General features: G+C 43.9%; 1 protein-coding gene across 5 annotated transcripts in view; it reads right to left on the bottom strand.

Moving 5' to 3' along the window:
* The window catches only part of PCNT (pericentrin), a 228,943-nt gene that overhangs the window by 9,295 nt on the left and 199,657 nt on the right, over window positions 1–19,991 (bottom strand). For all 5 annotated transcript variants that reach the window (XM_039495311.1, XM_039495308.1, XM_039495309.1 and 2 more), the window contains 5 exons: window positions 15,769–16,485; window positions 14,366–14,643; window positions 13,891–13,993; window positions 8,104–8,274; window positions 6,804–6,968 (listed from right to left, as the gene is read on the bottom strand). In XM_039495311.1, coding sequence (XP_039351245.1) covers window positions 6,804–6,968; window positions 8,104–8,274; window positions 13,891–13,993; window positions 14,366–14,643; window positions 15,769–16,485 — 1,434 coding nt within the window. The remainder of the gene's footprint in view (window positions 1–6,803; window positions 6,969–8,103; window positions 8,275–13,890; window positions 13,994–14,365; window positions 14,644–15,768; window positions 16,486–19,991) is intronic.

Genomic DNA, 19,991 nt, shown 5'->3' with positions numbered 1-19,991 from the left:
CCTCCTGAGGTCCCTTCCAACCCTGATATTCTATGATTCTATTCACTTAGCAGTTACCAAGAAAACTGCAGCCTGGGTTTCCCAAAAATCAAGGATCTTGACGTGGTAACTGTCTCAAATTCTTAAAACAAATGGAGTACATTACTAACAATGGGTATATACATTATCTACTTTCGGAATCCTATTCAAGAGGTTTTGTCTTTTTAAATTAAATATATGCTTAGATTCAAATTTAAGATTAGATCTATACAGAGGATAACTATGTTCATGAAGTGAAGTAAAACCTACTTGTTTAGTTTTTCTAGAATATGATTTAAAGGGATACCATCAATTTGAAATCTAGTGAATTTCAAAAAACATATTAAGTAGTTTAAATATTACCCCAGCCAATTTCTATTGTTTAACAATGTTTTTAAAGATTTTTCTTCTCATGTTACATGTGAAAGAGCCAAACAACAGGGGAAACCGACTGGCTCTAAAGAGAAAACAGTGGAATAACTTTAAACAATGTGCTATAGAAGGCACAAAATACACACACACTCTAATCTTTGGTTACAGTTACTTTAGACGGAGCAAACACGCATAACAGCCTCATCCCTGAAAATCCACCTGGATTGCATGAAGCAACAAGTTTAGTTAAAACTAGGGCTGTCAAGCTATTAAAAAATTAATCGCGATTAATCACGCTGTTAAACAATAATAGAATACCATTTATTTAAATGTTTTTGGATGTTTTCTACATTTTCAAATATATTGATTTCAATTACAACACAGAATACCAAGTGTAAAGTGCTCACTTTATATTTATCTTTGATTACAAATACTTGCACTGTAAAAAACAAAAGAAAAAGTATTTTTCAATTCACCTAATACAAGTACTGTAGTGTAATCTCTTTATCATGAAAGTTGAAAAACTGGTTACCTACCTCTCGTAATTGTTGTTCTTCGAGATGTGTTGCTCATGCCCATTCCAATAAGTGTGTGTGTGTGTGTGTGCGCACCGCGTGCACGATCGTCGGAAGGTTTTCCCTTGGCAGTACTTGTTGGGTCGGCTGTGAAACCCCCTGGAGTGGTGCCCTCCTGGTGGTCTATATAGGACACTGCCAACCCACCGCCTGCTCAGTCCCTTCTTGCCGGAAGACTCCGACAGACGGGAGGCGGGTGGGATTTGGAATGGACATGAGCAACACATCTCAAAGAACAACAGTTACGAAAGGTAGGTGACCGTTTTTCTTCAAGTGTTTGCTTGGGTCCATTCCAATATGCAACTCTCAAGCAATTTCTCTGGAGGAGGGGTCGGAGTTCACCTGATTGCTGATTGTAGGACGGCCCTGCTGAATGCTGTGTCATCCCTTATTTGCTGGGTGATGGCGTAGTGCAACGTGAAGGTGCGGATGGAAGACCATGTTGCCGCCTTGCATATGTCTTGAACACGGATGTGCGTGAGGAAAGCTGTGGCTGAAGCCTGAGCTCTTGTGGAGTGTGCTGTCAATGGCGGGGGCGGAACTTTGGCCAGGTCGTAGCATGGTCTAATGAAGGACATGATCTACAACGAAATGCGCTGGGATGAGACGGGAAGCCCTCTCGTCCTTTCGGTGATTGCAATGAAGAGCTGTGGTGACTTACTAAATGGTTTTGTGTGTTCAATGTAGAAGGCGAGGGCATGCCTGACATCCAGGGAATGGAGCATTAGCTCTCTGTCAGTGGCATGAGGCTTAGGGAAGAAGACTGGTAAAAATATGTCCTGATTCACATGAAACTGGGAGACCACCTTGGGCAGAAACACAGGATGAGGATGCAGCTGAACCATGTCTTTGTAAAAGACAGTATAGGGGGGCTTGGAGGTAAGCTCTTTGAGCTCACAGACCTTTGTAGCCGATGTTATAGCCATCAGAAAGGGAACCTTCCAAGAGAGGTAGGAGAGAGGGCAGGTGGCCATGGGCTCAAATGGAGGGCCCAGGAGCCTGGACAAGACTAGGTTGAGGTCCCACTGGGGAATGGGCTGCCGCACATGGGGGTAAAGCCTGTCCAAGCCCTTGAGCAATCGGCCAACCATGGGGTTTCCGAAGACTGATCTATCCGCTGCCCCTGGGTGGAAGGCCAAGGTGGCAGCCAAGTGCACTTTTATAGATGAGATTGCCAGCCCCTGTTGCTTCAGGTCCAGTAAGTAGTCCAAAATGCGAAGAATTGGCACTTGCTCAGGTGGGATACCCTTTCACAGGGACCAAATAGAAAATCACTTTCACTTTGCCAGATATGTGGCTCGCGTGGAAGGTTTCCTACTTCCTAGAAGAACTTCTCTCACTGAGTTCCAACACTGGAACGCCAACAGGTTCAACCATGGAGTTTCCACACCGTGAGGTGAAGGGACTCCAGGTTGGGGTGCTGGAGCTTGCCGTGATCCTGAGTGATGAGGTCTGGGCATAAGGGAAGGGTTACTGGTCTGTCGACCGATAGGCTTAACAGCGTAGCAAACCAGTGCTGGCAGGGCCACGCCGGCACTATGGAGATCAACAAAGCCCTGTCCTGGCGGACCTTCAGAAGGACTCTGTGTATGAGAAGGAAGGACGGAAACTCAGAGCATGTGACTCGTCCATGTGAGGTGAAAAGCATCCGCGATGGAGCCTGCTTGCTGATTAGCAATGCGAAGCTGGAGCCCCCCGCAGGTCGAGTAGACTTTACGGCAGAAAAAGTCCAGCTTCTTAGTGTCCCGTGACTTTGGGGCAGGACCCGGTTGACCTTGCCACTCTTTGTGATTCGCCGCATCCACCCCTAATGTTCCGGGCTGAGGGTGGGTAAAAAGGTGTCTGTACCCCTTCTGTGGCACAAAATACCTTCTTTCCAACCCTTTGGCTGTGGGAAGTATGGAGGATGGGGTCTGCCATAGCACCTTTGTGGTGTTTTGTATGGTCTTTATAAGGGGCAAGGCTACCCTAGAGGTACCCTCCTGGGCAAGGATGTCCACCATTGGGTCCGAGTCGTCTGACACCGCCTCAGCCTGGAGGGGTAAGCTTTGGGCCACCGTCATAAGAAGGTCCTGGTACACCCTATTGTCCAGCACAGGGAGTGTGGTGGTAGAAGTGCCAGTCACCACTTCATCCAGCGAAGAGGATGATGAGGGCCGCGAGTCCTCCTGACCCTCAGGGTCCCTGGAGGCTGGCTCTGGTAGGTCTGCCCTATTTGGGGTGGACTGTGGTGCTGGTACCACATAGGGTGCTGGCTTGAGAGTCGCATCCGCTTGCGAAGACCCAGGGTCCTTGTCATGTGGGGGGGTCCTTCAGGTGCTGTGGGAGTATGGCGCGGCACCGACATGGCTGAAGGAGAAGCACGGGGCATGGACACCATGGACACGGCCCAGAAGCCCTGCCCCTGAGCCTGATGGTAGACCCAAGGAGTCCAAAAGGGCCACTGTACTGGACCCTGCCACTGTGGGGGCCAGGATACCACTGGCGCTGGCATGTCCCGATCTGCAGTGCCAGGACCGAGACCAGTACTATGTCTGCAGATCGACGACTCATTATCGGAGTGCAACTAATAGTCTGAGCCAGACCATGGAGGGGCAGAGCCCGACTGTGCAGGGGAACATACCGCAGTGACAGGGAGCAACACCGTAGCATCACTGGCTTGCCCTGGTGTTGAATGGATAGTGGCGCCGCCATTGGTGTCGCAAAACATGCCGTAGACTTTGCCAGTGCCTTTGCAGTCGCCGCTGCCTAGACCGGTGCCAGTGGTTGTGCCTGCAGGGACGGGGACTGTGCCGTCATGACAATAACGTCCTGCACGGCCTCAAAGGTATCCGGCATGGAGGGGCGATCAATCTCGTCCTCCAACTCCTCCCAAGTCAGGGAGTCCACAAGCACCTGACTCAATGGAGCCCCTGGCTGAGCCGGAGTTGACGGTGCCAGGATTTGAGGGCCAGGCTGTGGGTGCCCTGACATAGGATGCACCTCACTGGGATCCTTGTGCTGTTTGCTGACGAGGGACTGACCCCTGTCCACCTTCTTCTTCTTATGCGGCACCGGGGACTGAGAGTGGTGCCACATGCTCAAACCCGCTTTGCGGCAGCAGCCCTGGAGGAGTCTTTTTTCCAGGGCTTTGGAGCTGTGCTCCAGCTCTGCTCCAGCTCCAGGCAAAAACCTGCAGCTCCACTGCTCCGGAGCTGCTCCACACTCCAGCTCTGGGCTCCGCTCCAAAGCCCTGCTTTTTTGGGTGCCAAGGCATCCCGCACCGATGTCACTGGTGCCGCTTCCGGTGCCAGCCGAGGGCGAAGAGGAGATAGTCCTGCTCCCTCTTCATCCTGGGTCTAAAGAGCCTGCAAATGGAGCACTTCTCTGTTTGCTGGCCCTCACCCAGGCACTTAAGGCACAACGCGTGTGGATCGCCCTTGGGCATAGGCTTCCTGCAGCATTCGCAGGATTTAAACCCCTGTGACCGAGGCATACACCAGTTTGGGGAGCTAGGGAAGGGGGCAGAACCCCCCAAAAGAAGCTAACTACTATTAAACTACAACTTTCAAGAACTATTTACAACTAACTAGAAGGTAACCACTAGGTAGGCACTTGCAAAGCAAGACACTGAAGGAAGCTCCAATGACTGTCATTAGTGGTAAGAAGGAACCAAGCAGGTGGCAGGTCGGCAGTGTCCTATATACACCACCATAGGGCGTCACTCCAGGGGGCTCCACAGCTGACCCGACAGGTATCGCTAGGGGAAAAACCTTCCAACAATCATGCACATGGCGCATGCACACACATCTATTGGAATGGACATGAACATGCTTGAAGAAGAACTTACAAATATAGAATTATGTACAAAAAATAACTGCATTCAAAAATGAAACAATGCAAAATTTTAAAGCCTAGAAGTCCCCTCAGTCTTACTTCTTGTTCAGCCAATCACTCAGACAAACAAGTTTGTTTACATTTGCAGGAGATAATGCTTCCCGCTTATTGTTTATGTCACCTGAAAGTGAGAACAGGCATTCTCATAGCACTGTTGTAGCCGATGTTGCAAGATATTTATGTGCCAGATGCGCTAAAGCCTCATGTTTCCCTTCATGCTTCAATCACCATTCCAGAGGACATGCGTCCATGCTGACAATGGGTTCTGTTCAATAACCATCCAAAGCAGAGCGGACCGACGCATGTTCATTTTCATCATCTGAGTCAGATGCCACCAACAGAAAGTTGATTTTCTTTTTTGGTGGTTCAAGTTCTGTAGTTTTCACATCGGAGTGTTGCTCTTTTAAGACTTCTGAAAGCATGCGCCACACCTCGTCCCTCTAAGATTTTGGACAGCACTTCAGATTCCTAAACCTTGGGTCTAGTGCTGTAGTTATTTTTAGAAATCTCACATTGGTACCTTCTTTGCGTTTTGTCAAATCTGCTGTGAAAGTGTTCTTAAAATGAACATGAGCTGGGTCATCATCTGAGACTGCTTAACATGAAATATATGGCAAAACGCGGGTAAATCAGAACGGGAGACATACAATTCTCCCCCAAGGAGTTCAGTCACAAATTTAATTAACACATTATTGTTTTTAATGAGGATCATCAGCTTGGAAGCTTGTCCTCCAAAATGATGGCCGAAGCATGAAGGGGCATACGAATGTTTAGCATATCTGGCATGTAAATACCTTGCAACACTGGCTACAAAAGTGACATGTGAACACCTGTTCTCACTTTCAGGTGACATTGTAAATAAGAAGCAGGCAGCAGTATCTCCCGTCAATGTAAACAAACTTGTTTGTCTTAGCAATTGGCTGAACAAGAAGTAGGACTGAGTGGACTTGTAAGCTCTGACGTTTTACACTGTTTTGTTTTTGAGTGTAGTTATGTAACAAAAAAACCCCTACATTTGTAAGTTACACTTTCACAATAAAGAGATTGCACTACAGTACTTGTATAAGGTCAGGTGAAAAATACTATTTCTTTTATCATTTTTACAGTGCAAATATTTGTAATAAAAATAATATAAAGTGAGCACTGTGCACTTTGTATTCTGTATTGTAATAGAAATCAATATATCTGAAAATGTAAAAAATCATCCAAAAATATTTAATACATTTCAATTGATATTCTATTGTTTAACAGTGTGATTAATCATGATTAATTTTTTGAGTTAATCATGTGAGTTAAGTGCGATTGACAGCCCTAGTTAAAACTATACACATACTTCAATTAAATCTTTGATACTAGCCATTTGAACAAGGCTCAGACAAGATCAATCTCAGTTCCTCACATCAAGTACTAAAATGATGCCCAAGTATCACAGTCTTTCACCGAACAATTTTATTTAACATTAATCTCCTGCATGTCTCAGTTTACAGAAAGGACTAAAAGAGTTACAAAAATGATCATCCTTGCACAGGAGACTACCTCAAGAGCAGTTAGCTGCAACCTTATCTGAGGGGAAGGATCACTAGCCTGCCAGTCAAGGCAGCCACCAGGAAACAAGTACAATCTCCCTGGCCAGAGGAGACTGAGGAAGAGGCATAGGAGGAGCTGGCTTAAGACAGACCCAGATGAAAGAAGGTTCTGACCCTGCCATACCTTACAGCTGCCCTGGGACCGCAACAGGACACCACCCAGAATCTAGGAGGGGCACTACTAGAGACAAGCCATCACTGCAACCTGGATTATAGGGGCCACACCCCAAACTGAAGGAACAATGGTAGGAAGTAGCCCAGGACAGTGGATGTAGACTCCCACTGGTAGGTCCCTTACTCAGGGGTTGACTTCCACAGGATCCTGAGCTGATACCAGATGGAGTGGGAGGGCCATATTTTGCATCATCCATTTTACCTTTGGGTTGGAAGTTTCCATAACTGGCTTGTTTTCTATTTCAACAGTAGCTTTAGCCAGCTCAGATTCTGCCTGTTTCAAAGCATTCTGTAAAATAGTTTTTTCTCGCTGCCAGGAAGCCCTTTCTGATTCCTGGACGGAGTGAGCATCATCTGTAGAGCAGATCTAAAAAATTAAATTCAAAGAAAGAATATAAAATAAGCATCAAGGTTCACTACTTCCAAAGGAATATAAAAGTTGTTTTAAGTCAAATTCAATAGTAAATTGACTTTATGGAAAAACTAAAATGCCAGAATAACTATACTGGAAATTTCCAGTGGTAACAAGATGTGATCCAAATAGGATGGGAATTTCAAGTAGAACTTCAGTCCATGTCCTTGCCTAAAAATCTTAGTCTTATTAGTTTATATGGCTCCCATTCACCTTAATACCAGAGAGACTCCAAAATGTTTAAAAATAGACATACTGATCTCTCAGTCTTCCTTCCCAACCTGTAGCAGAAATAGATTGATTTGCTTATAGTTTTTGCTCATAGTTTACACATGAATTTGAAAAAGTGGGTTTTGCACTTAATTCTGAGAGCGGTTATTCTCATCTCATATGGTCACTCTCATCTCTTGTGGGAATGAGTTCCCTGCTCCAGGTCCAGTTCCAGTGAAAGATCAGACTCTTGTGCTCACAAGCGTCCCTCTACTGGTTAACACTTCCAGGGTTGGAATGGAAGTGTAACTATCACAATAGCTGCATCTGACGAAGTGGGTATTCACCCACGAAAGCTCATGCTCCAATACGTCTGAGTCTATAAGGTGCCACAGAACTCTTTGTCGCTTTTTACAGAGCCAGACTAACACGGCTACCCCTCTGATACTATCACAATAGGGTATGGCAACAAAGGATGGGGAAATCGCTCAGGTAGCTAGGTCAAATGCTTTGAACTGGAGTCTATGTTGATCAAGAAAGTAGGGCATAGAATAGGGCACCATGGTGACATGCTGACAGTGACCTATGTTACTTGGGGGAAGAGCTGCTGTTGGTGGAGATTTGAGCTTTATCAATGTGCATGGCATTCTTTCTCAATAATCAATTAATATACCAGTATATACCATCACACTTCGAACAATGAAGGGCACAGCATATCTGGTAAACAGCAAACCCCAATATGTACTAGACTATGCAGGTCTAGTATATTGGTATTTTATTAGCGTCAGGCCAGCAGGTAGTTGCTTTCAGTCTCCTGCCACATATACAGCTGTGTGACAGCAAAGAGAAAAATGTAAGTCAAATAAAAATGAATATATACCTGTCTGTTACCAATTCCCCTATGATGATGCTGCTGAAGATTCTTCTCAAGTTGAGAAATCGCTGCTCTTAATTCTAATTTCTCCTCTGTCAGTGTTGTTACAGACTTTGTAAGTTCTCCATTTTCTTTCAACAACAAGTCTACCAGAGAAACTGAACCTTGCAGTGGTTTCTTTTTAAAGAATTGGGGAAAAACAAATGTGAGTTCTACTAACATTTATAGCTTCACCAAGCAATAAACCAGACTCCAGTAATTTTCATTTTTAAACTTTACAGTAGAAGGAGGCAAAGCATGAAGTGCTCCTCTCTATAAAAAACACAGTTGAGAATCAGGCTAAACCAGCCATTTTGTAGGGCTGGCAGAAACCTTCCAATGATCAACTTTTTGACAATTTGAAAGGAGAAAATTGGGAAAAAGATAAACAAAATGTGTGTGAAGTTTTGAAAGGTTTCGACCGGTTATAGTTTGTCAGATGTTTTTATTGTGAAAAATGTCAATGAAATTTCAAAAAAATAGTAAAAATGTTTTTTTAAAAATTCACATTTTTCCACTAGCTCTGCTATTCAAGCACTTAAAACAAAAATATGACTATAAAACAAAATGCAGCAAAACTAAAGTATTGAAATTAATTAGAAAGAGCATATAAACGATACCTTTGTTCTCTTACAATTTTTTTTTTTAAACAGTATTACATTGTTGCCTAGCAATCACTGAGTCAGAGTTTCAGGCCAGAAGGGCCCATCAGATCTAGTCTTACCTCTTGAATAGCATAGGCCATAACCACCAGCCAGCATCCGCACACTATACCCAACAATCGAAACGAGACCAAAGCTGCCATATGCACAGTAAACAATTTTCTACTGACTTTTTAAATTATGTACTGCATTGTGGTGTACCTGGAATTCTGCATATTCAAATAACTTTATGTGGATCCATTTATTTAAAATGTACACTATTGCAACTTCAGTTGAAAAACAAACCACAAGAAAATTAGAGGCGAAGAACTTCATTACAACATCACTATGGTTGTACGTGTACATAAGGCACACAAGAAATCTTTTTTTGGGGGGGTGCAGTGAGCAGGGAGGCCAGCCATTGCCATCCCAGATGCATCAATTTAACATTCCTCTAAGGAGGAATTGTGCCACAAAACAAAAACTAGACTCTTTGGGCCAGATCATAAACTGGTGTAAGTCATTGTAGATAATTTCGGAGCCAGTTATTATTTATTCTAAGGTCACTTTATACTATCCTGGCAGCATAAAAGAGCCTTAAAACAGGAATAAATTATATTTGTACCTATTGTAAGGCTGCTTTACATACAGAGAGAGGCATAAAGAAGTCTTCATATAAATGAGAATCAGGCCTACTGACTTCAGTGGAGTTTTTCTGTTATACAGCAGCTGAAGATATGGCACACTATTCAGGCTTGATTTACACAACAAAGATATATTGGCGTAGCTATGGCATTATGAGGTGTATTAACAGGATTGTTGTATAGAAGACACAGGAGGTAACACACAGAAAATACATATAAAAAAGGACAATATAGGCACAAAAATAAATAATATTTTTTATTTACTCAGTGTGAAACTTCTTCTTGGTGCTGATCAACAATTCTGTCAAGACATGAGGGTGTCTGACAAGCACATGTGCATGTCATAGTGAGTGTTTATCTTGGTTCAGTACTTTGTTTTCATTGATGTCATGGCTGAAAATCCAGCTTTGCACATGTAAGTGGCACTAAAGGGGGTCAAAACTTTCAACACGCAGAAGAGGCAGTGATGTGTTCAGCGGAACGCTCACACCAGAATGTCTCCAGTGGCATCCCATTGAACCTGGCTCTGAGGGAGCTGTCTGATGAAATGTCAATCAGCTCTTCTATCAATTCTGATGGAACTTCGGATGGAAGCTTAGCTTCAATGTTCTCACTGAAAGGGTTTGTAGTCCACGACTGTAGCAGCTTAGTCTGTTGTTAGTGCGAGAAAATAAGCATTACATTTGTTAAGCAGACCAGACAGATGCGCTGTTAGCTGAGGTTTAATTATGTTCAAGTCAATGTTTTGTTCCTGAATGAAAAAATGTAAGAGCTCAAACATATCAGTAGTGCCCCCACAGGCACGAACTTTCCAGAACTGTAGTGTTCTTCTGAATGCCTCGATTCTTTCACGCTGGGCAATAAAATTAGTATTCTCACATTGCATAGCTTTATTCAGTTTATTCATTTCACTGAATGTGTCTGCCAGATAACCCAGTTTTGGCAGCCAGACATCTTTCAGCACTTTGGCAAATTCGGTTCTCTTATCAACTAAGAAAGTACATAACTCTTCCTTGAGATTAAATATATGGGAAAGCATTGTCTCAAGATAGCCATCTCACCTCTGTATGCATGAGCAAGGAATGGTGCTCTGCACCCAGTTCCTCACAAAGGGCAGCAAAACACCTGGAGTTTGTTGCTCTGGATTTACTAAAATTAACAAGTGTATTCAGAACACTGTGAAGATCCGGTTCAGTATCTTTTGCAGCAAGCGCTTCTCGGTGTAAAAAGCTGTGTCCCCAAATAGCACAAGGCACACCGACTTTTATTTTGCACAACACCAGAATGCTTTCCGGTCATTGCTGCGGCTCATTCACTGCAGATCCCAATGCAATTAGTCCAGCTGATTTCTGCTGAATTCATAAAATCATCTAACAGTTTGAAAACATCGTCTGACTTTGTAGTCTTGAGCTCTTTGAAGAACAAAAAGTCTTCCTTTATTTCCTTATTCCACACATACCGAACATAGACAAGTAAATGGGACATTTTTGAAATGTCTGTGGATTCATCTAGTTGTATAGCAAAATCATTGTCACGCAGCCGATCAATACCCTGAGAAACTGTCTTTTGACACAGAAACGATCTGTCATCTGACAGTGTCATTTGTCAGTACTTTGGCCGCCTTCTCTCCAAACACTTGTTACTTCCATAACACATGGCATTATCAAAATCTCAGCAATCATATATGATTTTTTTGTTTTTGCAATTTTCTGTGCCACTATGTAGGATGACCTTAAAAGCTTTTTATCTGCATTAGTTGTGGATTTCATTACTGCTTTAGTATCATGCAGTTCCTTGGCCTTTCATTCAAAAAATGAACAGTGCTTATCCTTATAGATGTCCTGTTTTGTAATTAAATGCCTCTAATTTGGAAGATTTCAAACATTCATTGGACAATACTTGTGCACAAATTACACACTGCGGTTGAGGTGTACCTCCACTTCCAGAACAAATAAAACTGAAATTCAAATACCTGTCTTCGTATTTCCTAAATTTTGTGAGGTTAATAGCGGCTTTATGTTTCTTACTCACATCACTTCCTTGATGGCCTTCAGGCATTATGGTGGTTGAACTTGTTGAAGGAAGTTCGGCATCATCGCCCTGTGGATTTTGTTGTTTTGAAGCTGATGGTCTGTATCTGGTATTTATTATTTACACTTACAATTTTTTTCCCTGTGCTGTGGAACTTTTTCTGCTCCTGTTGAATGAGCTCCTTTACAACCAGTAACGGGAGCTAGCTAACTTGCAAGGCTAGCGTCAAACTCACTGGGCCAAGGGCAGAAACCAAGAAGTGAGCCTTTGCATGCAAAGTGTCTGGGGGCAGAGCCAGAGCTGGGCCAGAAGACCTCAAGGCTCACCTGGCAGGCTGGGTCACCCCCACCCCAGGGGCTGATTGCAAGTCTGAGCCCTGACCTTCCGCGCAGGAAGCTGGGGCTTGAGCTTCAGCCTGCTGGGGGGCAGGGCTTCCTCTGCAGGGCACAAGGCTGCAGCCCCTGGCTAGCTTCAGCATGGTCACTGGGTCTCAGATTCAGCCCTGGCTCCCAGCTTTAGCCCTGTGGAGGCAGGCAGGCTCTAGGTTTCAACCACAGCTCCCAGCTTCAGCCCGCCGCAGCACCGAGGCTCAAGGCTTCAGCCCATGGCTCCCAGCTGCTACCCCTCTCACAGCACCAGGGCTTGAGGCTTCAGCCCTGTGGCAGTACCAGGGCTCACGGATTTAGTACAGGACTCAGAGTTGCAACCCCCCAGCTCCTGGCTGCTGCGAGCCCTGCCGCGGGTGTTGGGGCTCCAGGCCTCAGCTGCAAGACTCCACGGACCGCTGACCTATGAGGAATAGTTAAAGAACATGGACATATTTAGACTTGAGAAAAGAACGATGAGGGGAGACCTGATGATAGTCTTCAAATGTGTTGAGGGCTTTTATAAAGAGAATGGTGATCAATTGTTCTTCATGTCCACTGAAGATAGGACAAGGAGATTAAGCATGATAAAAGGAAACTATCCTTATAGTTAGGAAGATTTCAGTATTAGAATAGGCTTCCAAAGAAGGTTGTGGAATCCCCATCATTGGAGATTTTTAAGAAGGGGTTGGACCTGCATCTGTCAGGGATGGCCTAGGCACACTTGGTTCTGCCACAATGCAAGAGGCTTGACCAGCTGGCCTCTAGAGATCCCTTCCGCTCCTCCATTTCTATGATTCTATGACTGTCTCATGGACTACTCTCCTTCCATTCACAATCACACATTCCACCTACCTTCCCATTACGATCAGCAACATCCCTTTGACAACTACAGCAATTACTTACTTGAAAAGTAATAAAAAGAAAGTATTGTGCGGGTTTTGTTTCTTTTAATGTGATTAAGCAGTTGAAACAATGAGAATTGGCAGTAGGTGAACAGCTCTTCATGGAGAAACAGCAAGTTTTCTTCTCAGACTGTGCTCTGTAGCACTGGTCTAATTATAAAAAACGCACCCAGAGATTTTGAGTCAGAGGGATAGGTTCTCAAAAGTCATCTTCAAATATTTCTCACAAGGTTTTTCTAGAAGCATGTTATTGAAAGAGTGGTAAAGGCAAGCTATAGCCACAAAGTCAAGATTAGGCTTTTTTGTTTAAAGCAGTTAAGAAAGGCTGGACAGGTTGGGTTTAGGGGGATCTCCTTCTCCATTTACACGGAACTGGATTGAAATATGACTTACAGAAAGGACCTGAATGACAGGGCAATGTTTTGGGAAGATTTTAAAGCTATATTTAGTTTGAGACATATTTTTGTACCCAGTAAATTCTTCTGCACTAGGTAACTTGGTTCTTGGACTGAATATAATATCCAAAATACTATGGATGCTTCAATTAAATCCTTCCTCCTGTGACTTCAAGCCACAAGTGTGCTTTTGGAAAACTACTGAAAAATTTGCTAAAAGGTAAATCTGTCTCTGGATGCCTATAAAACAGGAAGCAACATGTGCCATAGGGGGAAAAAACTGACTTGAGAAGCAGCCTTTGCAATAGCAATGCCAGTAAGAGTCTAAGGCCTGGTCTACACTGGGGTGGGGGTGGGGGGAAGGGAAAATCGATCTAAGTTACGCAACTTCAGCTACCTGAATAACGACTGCTGCCGCACCCCCATCGACTCCGCTTGTGCCTCTTGCCGAGCTGGAGTACAGGAGTCGACGGGAGAGCGCTCGGGGGTCAATTTATCATGTCTATACTAGACACGATAAATCGATCCCTGCTGGATCGATCGCTGCCCGCCAATCTGGCTGGTAGTGTAGACGTACCATAAGATGAACACACATCAACTCAACAAAAGTAAGATAATAAGTACTAAACTATTGCCCCTCCCCCCAATCTCCAAGGGAAGGGAGGAGTTAGTTCCTTTGGAAGTTGTACAAAGTTGCAAGTTACATGTAAAATTGCAACCAAAAGCAGAAATAGAAGTATATTGAAATAAAACATATATGTTGTCTCCCTTACCAGAGGTGTAGAAGAGGTCAATAACTCCGATTTCAGCTCCTTTAAAGTATGCAGTAAAGATGCTATAGCTTCATCATTTGATGCAGACCAATCATTAACTGTTCTGTTAAATACAAATTATCATGTTTTCAGTAAGTGGCTTTGTTTGCTTTTTACTAGAGTGAGCGTTTTACTTCTGGAACTTTAGCGGTGTAATTTAATTATGGTGGGCTGAGAGTAGCAATGTTTCTTAACTTCTAGGGTAGGAAATTCAAAATAGTGCCGGATATGGTTTTAGCCCAGAGGCCTACATTTTGAAACTTGAGCCTTTATTGTGCAAACTCAGAGAAGTGAGAAATCCTATTAAGGAACAGAAGTGCCATACTGGATCAGACCAGTGATGCAGCTAGTCCAGCAGCCTGTCTCCAATGGTGGCCAGTGCAAGCTACTTTAAAGAACAATAGCTTAAAATGATTTAAATATTCTTACTACTCACTTGTCTACAGTTTTATATATGAACTCATTTAGGTGGACAGCAGCAAAAAGCAACTGTTGCCTTATCTTTTCAAGTTGCTGCTGCTGCAGGTGCAATGCTTCAGTCTCAGTTGTTAAGGACAAGTTGGCATTATAATCATTTTTTATAGGACATGAAGAAAGCTCTCGCTGACTTTTCTGAGAGGCAAGATTTCTTTCTTGTTTCTCTAATTCTGCCAGTGTCTGCTGCAGTTCCTTGATTCTGTGTTCATCCCTCTGGTGTTGCAACTCCAATTCATGCTATTGGAATAAGAATAAGTCGTCATCGGTAATTTACATGTACAGACTGCCAGTAAACACCACACTTATCGATATTACTAAGTAACAACCACAGCTCTCCCTAAGATGTGCACCCTTGCTGACAGAACTATGTAGACCAAGCCTTTGCAGAGAATACTGCAAGGAGGAGGGTACCTGTCTAATTGATTTCACTTAAAAAAAGTTAAAATTAAACTATTAATTTCTGCTTCAGTCCCCTGCACATAGAATTACTCTTCTGCCACAGACAGGAGAGAGGGAGACTCTTCCAAAGACAATTCTGGCATCAGAACCATTCCCTCAACACAGCCTGGCCCTCAAAGCTCCTGCTCATCTACCTCTGAACCTTCCATTTTCTGCTCTCTGATGGTTGCTGCAGTCCTTCGCAAGGACAGGGAGGTTGTACATAGAATGTGCAGCAGAATGTGTCACAAACAGCATAGGTTGCCCAAAGATGTCTTGAGAAATGGGGAACTGTCCCTAAGGTGGGCTTTTAAGTGACTTCCAAAGTAAGAGACTTCTATGTACCATTGAAGTTAAACACATAGGGCTGTGTGTAAAATGGAAATTCCATTTCATTGGGAATTCTGAGGTTCCAAAATTTGTTTTCACTCTGATTTGGAACAAAACCCAAACATTTCAATATTCTTCACAAAAGAAAATTCATCCCAGAAATTCACTTCAGATCAAAATGTTTCATTTCAACAAAATCAAAACATTTCATTTTGATTTCAACTTTTATTTTATACTATAATATATATTAATATACAAAATAAAAATTCAAAACAAATTTGCTTAAAAAGGAAAAAATCAAAATGAAATGTTCGACAGACAGAATGGGATACTGTTGGAACTTTTCTCCTTTTTTCTGTGAAACAAACTATTGGTGAACTTTAACACGATTTCACAAAGCATTTTGATTTCAACAGAACTGCATTTTCTAAAGAAAACGGCTCCCTCAAAGGTTTTCTGACCAGTTCCACAAAAGAAATACTTGACACAAGCTCTAATAAAGAATATATTCTACACATTGTGATCTACCATATTGTATAGCAAAATTATCTGGCTATTTCAATATAATAGCAGATTTGAAGTTGAAAATCTCACCACTCTCTCTTTGTCTTTCTGCCATTCCTTCCGTTTCTCAAATTCTGCCCTTTGCTCTTGTCGTCTCTCTTTTTCCCTTTCTTCTTTCTTGCTTTTCTCCTGTTCTTTCATTGTCCTGAAAAGTATCTGCAATTGTTCCCAATCAACTTTCAGTTTTGCCTCTCTTTCCCTCTGTATCTCCAAGGAGCGGATCACCTCCTGTTTTTGACTCTGAAGAGACTCCAATGTAGCTCGTAACTTGGTACTGACTTCTCTTTCCTTTTGTGTTTCTTCACAACACATTTGTACCTCAGCTTCTAGCTGCCTCTTAGATTGAATGGCTTGCTGATGTGTCTTCTCAATTATAGCAGCTAGCTCCATAGCACGGGCTCTCTCTTCATCCAGCTGAGCCTGCAGTTCTTGCACAAAGGTTTGTTCCACTAATGATTCTTTATGCTTACAAGAAGAATCTTCATTTACTCTCATACTCAGCTGTTCTGTCAAAACACGTTCATGGTTTAAGGCATTCAAAAGCTCTAAGGAGTGATTCTTCTCAACCTCCAAATTTCTCTGTAGCTCTGTCAGTTTGTTTCGTTCTTGGGACAGTAAAGCCTCACATCGAGAGTGTTCAATCTGAAGTTCCTTACGGAGATTATCATTTGCAGATTTTTCATGCTCTAAGGCCACTGACATTTGATTATTCTGAATACACTGCAATTCCAAAGCAGCCTGCAATTCCTATTCAAGAGAGAGACACATATTAACACTATAACACAAATGCTTATTTGCAGGCCACACAGATTCTCTAATGTAATATTTCTACATTGTACTAATTTATTGCATTTAAAACAAATTAAGAAGCAATTAGAATAATTTACTATTAAACAATTAAAATCTAGACAAAGGACATTTTCCAATGTTTAATGATGTGCTAGGAATTCAGGCTAGACTGAGGAGCATCACACCTGGTGATTAATTCCAGAAACACACTTTTTCCTCTTCATGCTAAATCATTATAAAATGAAAGCACAGACATTTAAAAATATTTTAATGTGTGACAATTTCTACATTAGCCAATCAGATTGCCTAAATGACATCTGCAGTAGAAATAGGCTGGGTTCATCTTCATTGTGGAAGATGTAAAAAAACAAACAAACAAACCACCCCACATGAGGTTCTACTACTAGGGGAGGCGAGTCCTTGGACTTTACAGCTTCTGGTTGTTAAGAAAGCTAGCACTCTGAAAATAGTAAATATACTTGAATCCTTTCTTCTAAGTCAACCTCTTAGTCAATGCATCTCTCATAGCCCTTCCTGCAGAAGAGTGAGGAAGTTACGGTCAGGGTAGTTTTGTTCTTCTTTTGTCTTGGCCAATGTGGCCTCTTCTTTTCCCTGCTTCAACACATTTTTTGTAAACTCCTGTGAAGGCAGTCAGGGGACAGGGAGCAGGGTGGGTTGGACGGGGGGATCCCGGCGGGTGATTAGGGGCAGGAGTGTCTGGAGGGGGCAGTCAGGGAGCAGGGGGGTTGGATGGGGCATGGGAGTCCCAGGGTTTGTCAGGGGGTAGGGGGTGGATAGGGGTCAGGGCAGTCAGGGGACTGGGAGCAAGGAGGGTCTGGGGGGGCAGTTAGGGTGGGGGGTCTCTGGAGGGGGTGGACAGGGGACAAGGAGCTGGGGGGGGCTGTATGAGTTGGGATTCTGGGGGTCCTGTCAGGAGGCAGGGGTGTGGAGAAGGGTTGGGGCAGGAAGGGAGGGGGGGGGTTGGATGGGTCAGGAGTTCTGGGGGTCTTGTCAGGGGGCAGGGAGTGGTTGGATAGTCCCGGGGGCCTGGCTGGGGACGGGGGTGTGGATAAGGGTCAGAGCGGCAGTCAGGGACAGGTAGTGGGTAGGGTTCAGTCCGGGGACAAGGAACAGGGAGGCTTAGATAGGGCGTAGGGTCCTGGGGGACAGGGGTCGTCGGGGGGGTTGGGAGTTCTTAGGGAGGCAGTCACCCAGCCCTCTCCCTTGAGCCCTGACCCACCGCACACACCACACCACGCCCTCTGCCCTGAGCCCTGTACCTCCCTCGTACACACCCAGCCCTCTGCTTGACTCCTTCATCCTCCCCCCACAACCCTAGCCCTGACTGGCACCCCCACCCATACCCAGCCCCCCCCCCCTGCCCTGACACCTACACCCCCCCACATACCCAGCCCCCAGCCTGCCCCCAGCCCTCTGGGTCCCGGCCACCAGCCCCGCACAGCCCTGCTGGTCTGGGGTTCTGGCTGACGGACCCTTGCCAGCCGGGGTCCCGGCCGCAGGCCTCGCTCAGCCCGCTGCTGGCCTAGGTGAACAGAACCCCAGACCAGCAGGGGGCTGAGCAGGCCGGCAGCGTAAGATCAACATTTTAATTTCATTTTAAATGAACTTTCTTAAACATTTTGAAAACCTTGTTTATTTTACAATACAACACTAGTTTAGTTATATAATATATAGACTTATAGAGAGAGACCGTCTAAAAAACATTAAAATGTATTACTGGCACGCAAAACCTTAAATTAGAGTGAATAAATGAAGACTTGGCACACCACTTCTGAAAGGTTGCCAACCCCTGATCTAAAGTATGTAACATAGGCTACGTCTACACTGCAATTAGACACATGCGGCTGACCCTGCCACCTGACTCAGGCTCACAGGGCTCAGGCTGCAGGGTTGTTTAATTACAATGTAGACTTCGGGGCCCAGGCTGCAGCCCAAGCTTGAGCTCTGTAAGCCTGAGTGAGCTGACATGGGCCCACCATGGGTTTTTAATTAGAAATACCTGCAGACTCCCACTTATTAGCATGAGGTTTCTGGGGAAAAACCTGGTAAATTAGTTGTCTGATAGGAAACTCAGACACTATTTTTGGTAAAAACCATCGATTAGGTCCAAGAGCCACCTTATTTTTATGTAAAATCATAAATGGCAAGTTAGCACTCAGGGTGTGCAATTCTCTCACCCTTTTGTCTGATGTCATAGCAATAACGAAGACCATTTTAGTTGATAAATAAAATGAACATTTTGCCAGGGGCTGAAAGGGCGACCTCAGGCACACGTAAAACCAGATTTAGATTCCAAGATGGGACTGGATCCCTTAAAGGAGATTAGATGTAAACCTTTATAAACCTTTTAACAGAATCATGTACAAACAGCAATGTACTGTACCATTTACTAAAACATAGTAAGCTGAAATAGCTGCTAAGAGAACTTTTAAAGAAGAATTAGACGGCCCTTCAGATTTTAAGTATATTAAATATTCCAAAATACAGGGTGTGGAAGCTGAAATTGGAGAATCAGATTGTCCCTGCATCCAAGCAACAAATCCAGCCCCTTTTAAACAGTAACAGTTTTAAAAGGAGACAGTTTTGTAATATTAAGCCATACATTCTGTTCCAACAAGGAACGAGACTAATCAAAGTCTGATAGCTCAGCCTCTCAAGGTGAATGCACTGTGGTTCTGGATGAAGGATGTTGCCTTGTTGCCGTGACAAGAGATCTGCAGAGGGAGGAAGACTCATGTAAAGCCTGTCTGACAGGTGAAGCAGGTTTGTATGCCACCACTCTCTTGGTCAAGCTGGGGCAATCAATATCATTTCTGCCATGTTCTGACAAACCATCTTCACTGCTTCTTCAATTAATGCAGAGGGGGATGGGAGAAGCATATACAGAAGGCCCTATCCCACCCAAGTGTAGAAAGAAGGCATCCAAGATGGACTGACTGTTCTTGAACAGGAGAAAGGACACTTTTTTGTTGAACCTTGTAGCAGGACAGGTCTACACTGACTGACCCAACACAAAAAGATATCTTGGGCTACTTGATTCTTTATGGGCCACTTGTGAATCTGAGAACTGTCCCTGTTATGCCGGTAGCCTATTGCTCTCTCCTGCTAAATGCAGATCTCGAGAAGACTGCCCCAGAGTCCCATAATCTGACCACATCAGCATATCAGTGGAAAGAATGCAGTCTCCTTTGTTGGTTCACATAATATGTAGTGGTTATATTGTCAATCTCCACCTGAACAACTTTCCCCTTTATATGAGGGAGGAATCATCTTCTGATAGAGTAATTCCTTTGGCTATATTCCCACACACAGATGTGCAAGCTCTTTTCTTAAAAAGCCCAGTGACCTCAGATTGTAAACTGAGCTAAATGGGCTCCTTGTCCACTGTTGGATACATCTGACATTTTTGTAACTGATAATTACAGAAGGGGGACTGAACAGTA

Source organism: Mauremys reevesii, linkage group 11 (genome assembly GCF_016161935.1).
Source record: "Mauremys reevesii isolate NIE-2019 linkage group 11, ASM1616193v1, whole genome shotgun sequence".
Classification (NCBI taxonomy): domain Eukaryota; kingdom Metazoa; phylum Chordata; order Testudines; family Geoemydidae; genus Mauremys; species Mauremys reevesii.
The sequence above is the reverse complement of the archived record's forward strand: the minus strand, read 5'-3'. Positions and strand labels throughout refer to the sequence as shown.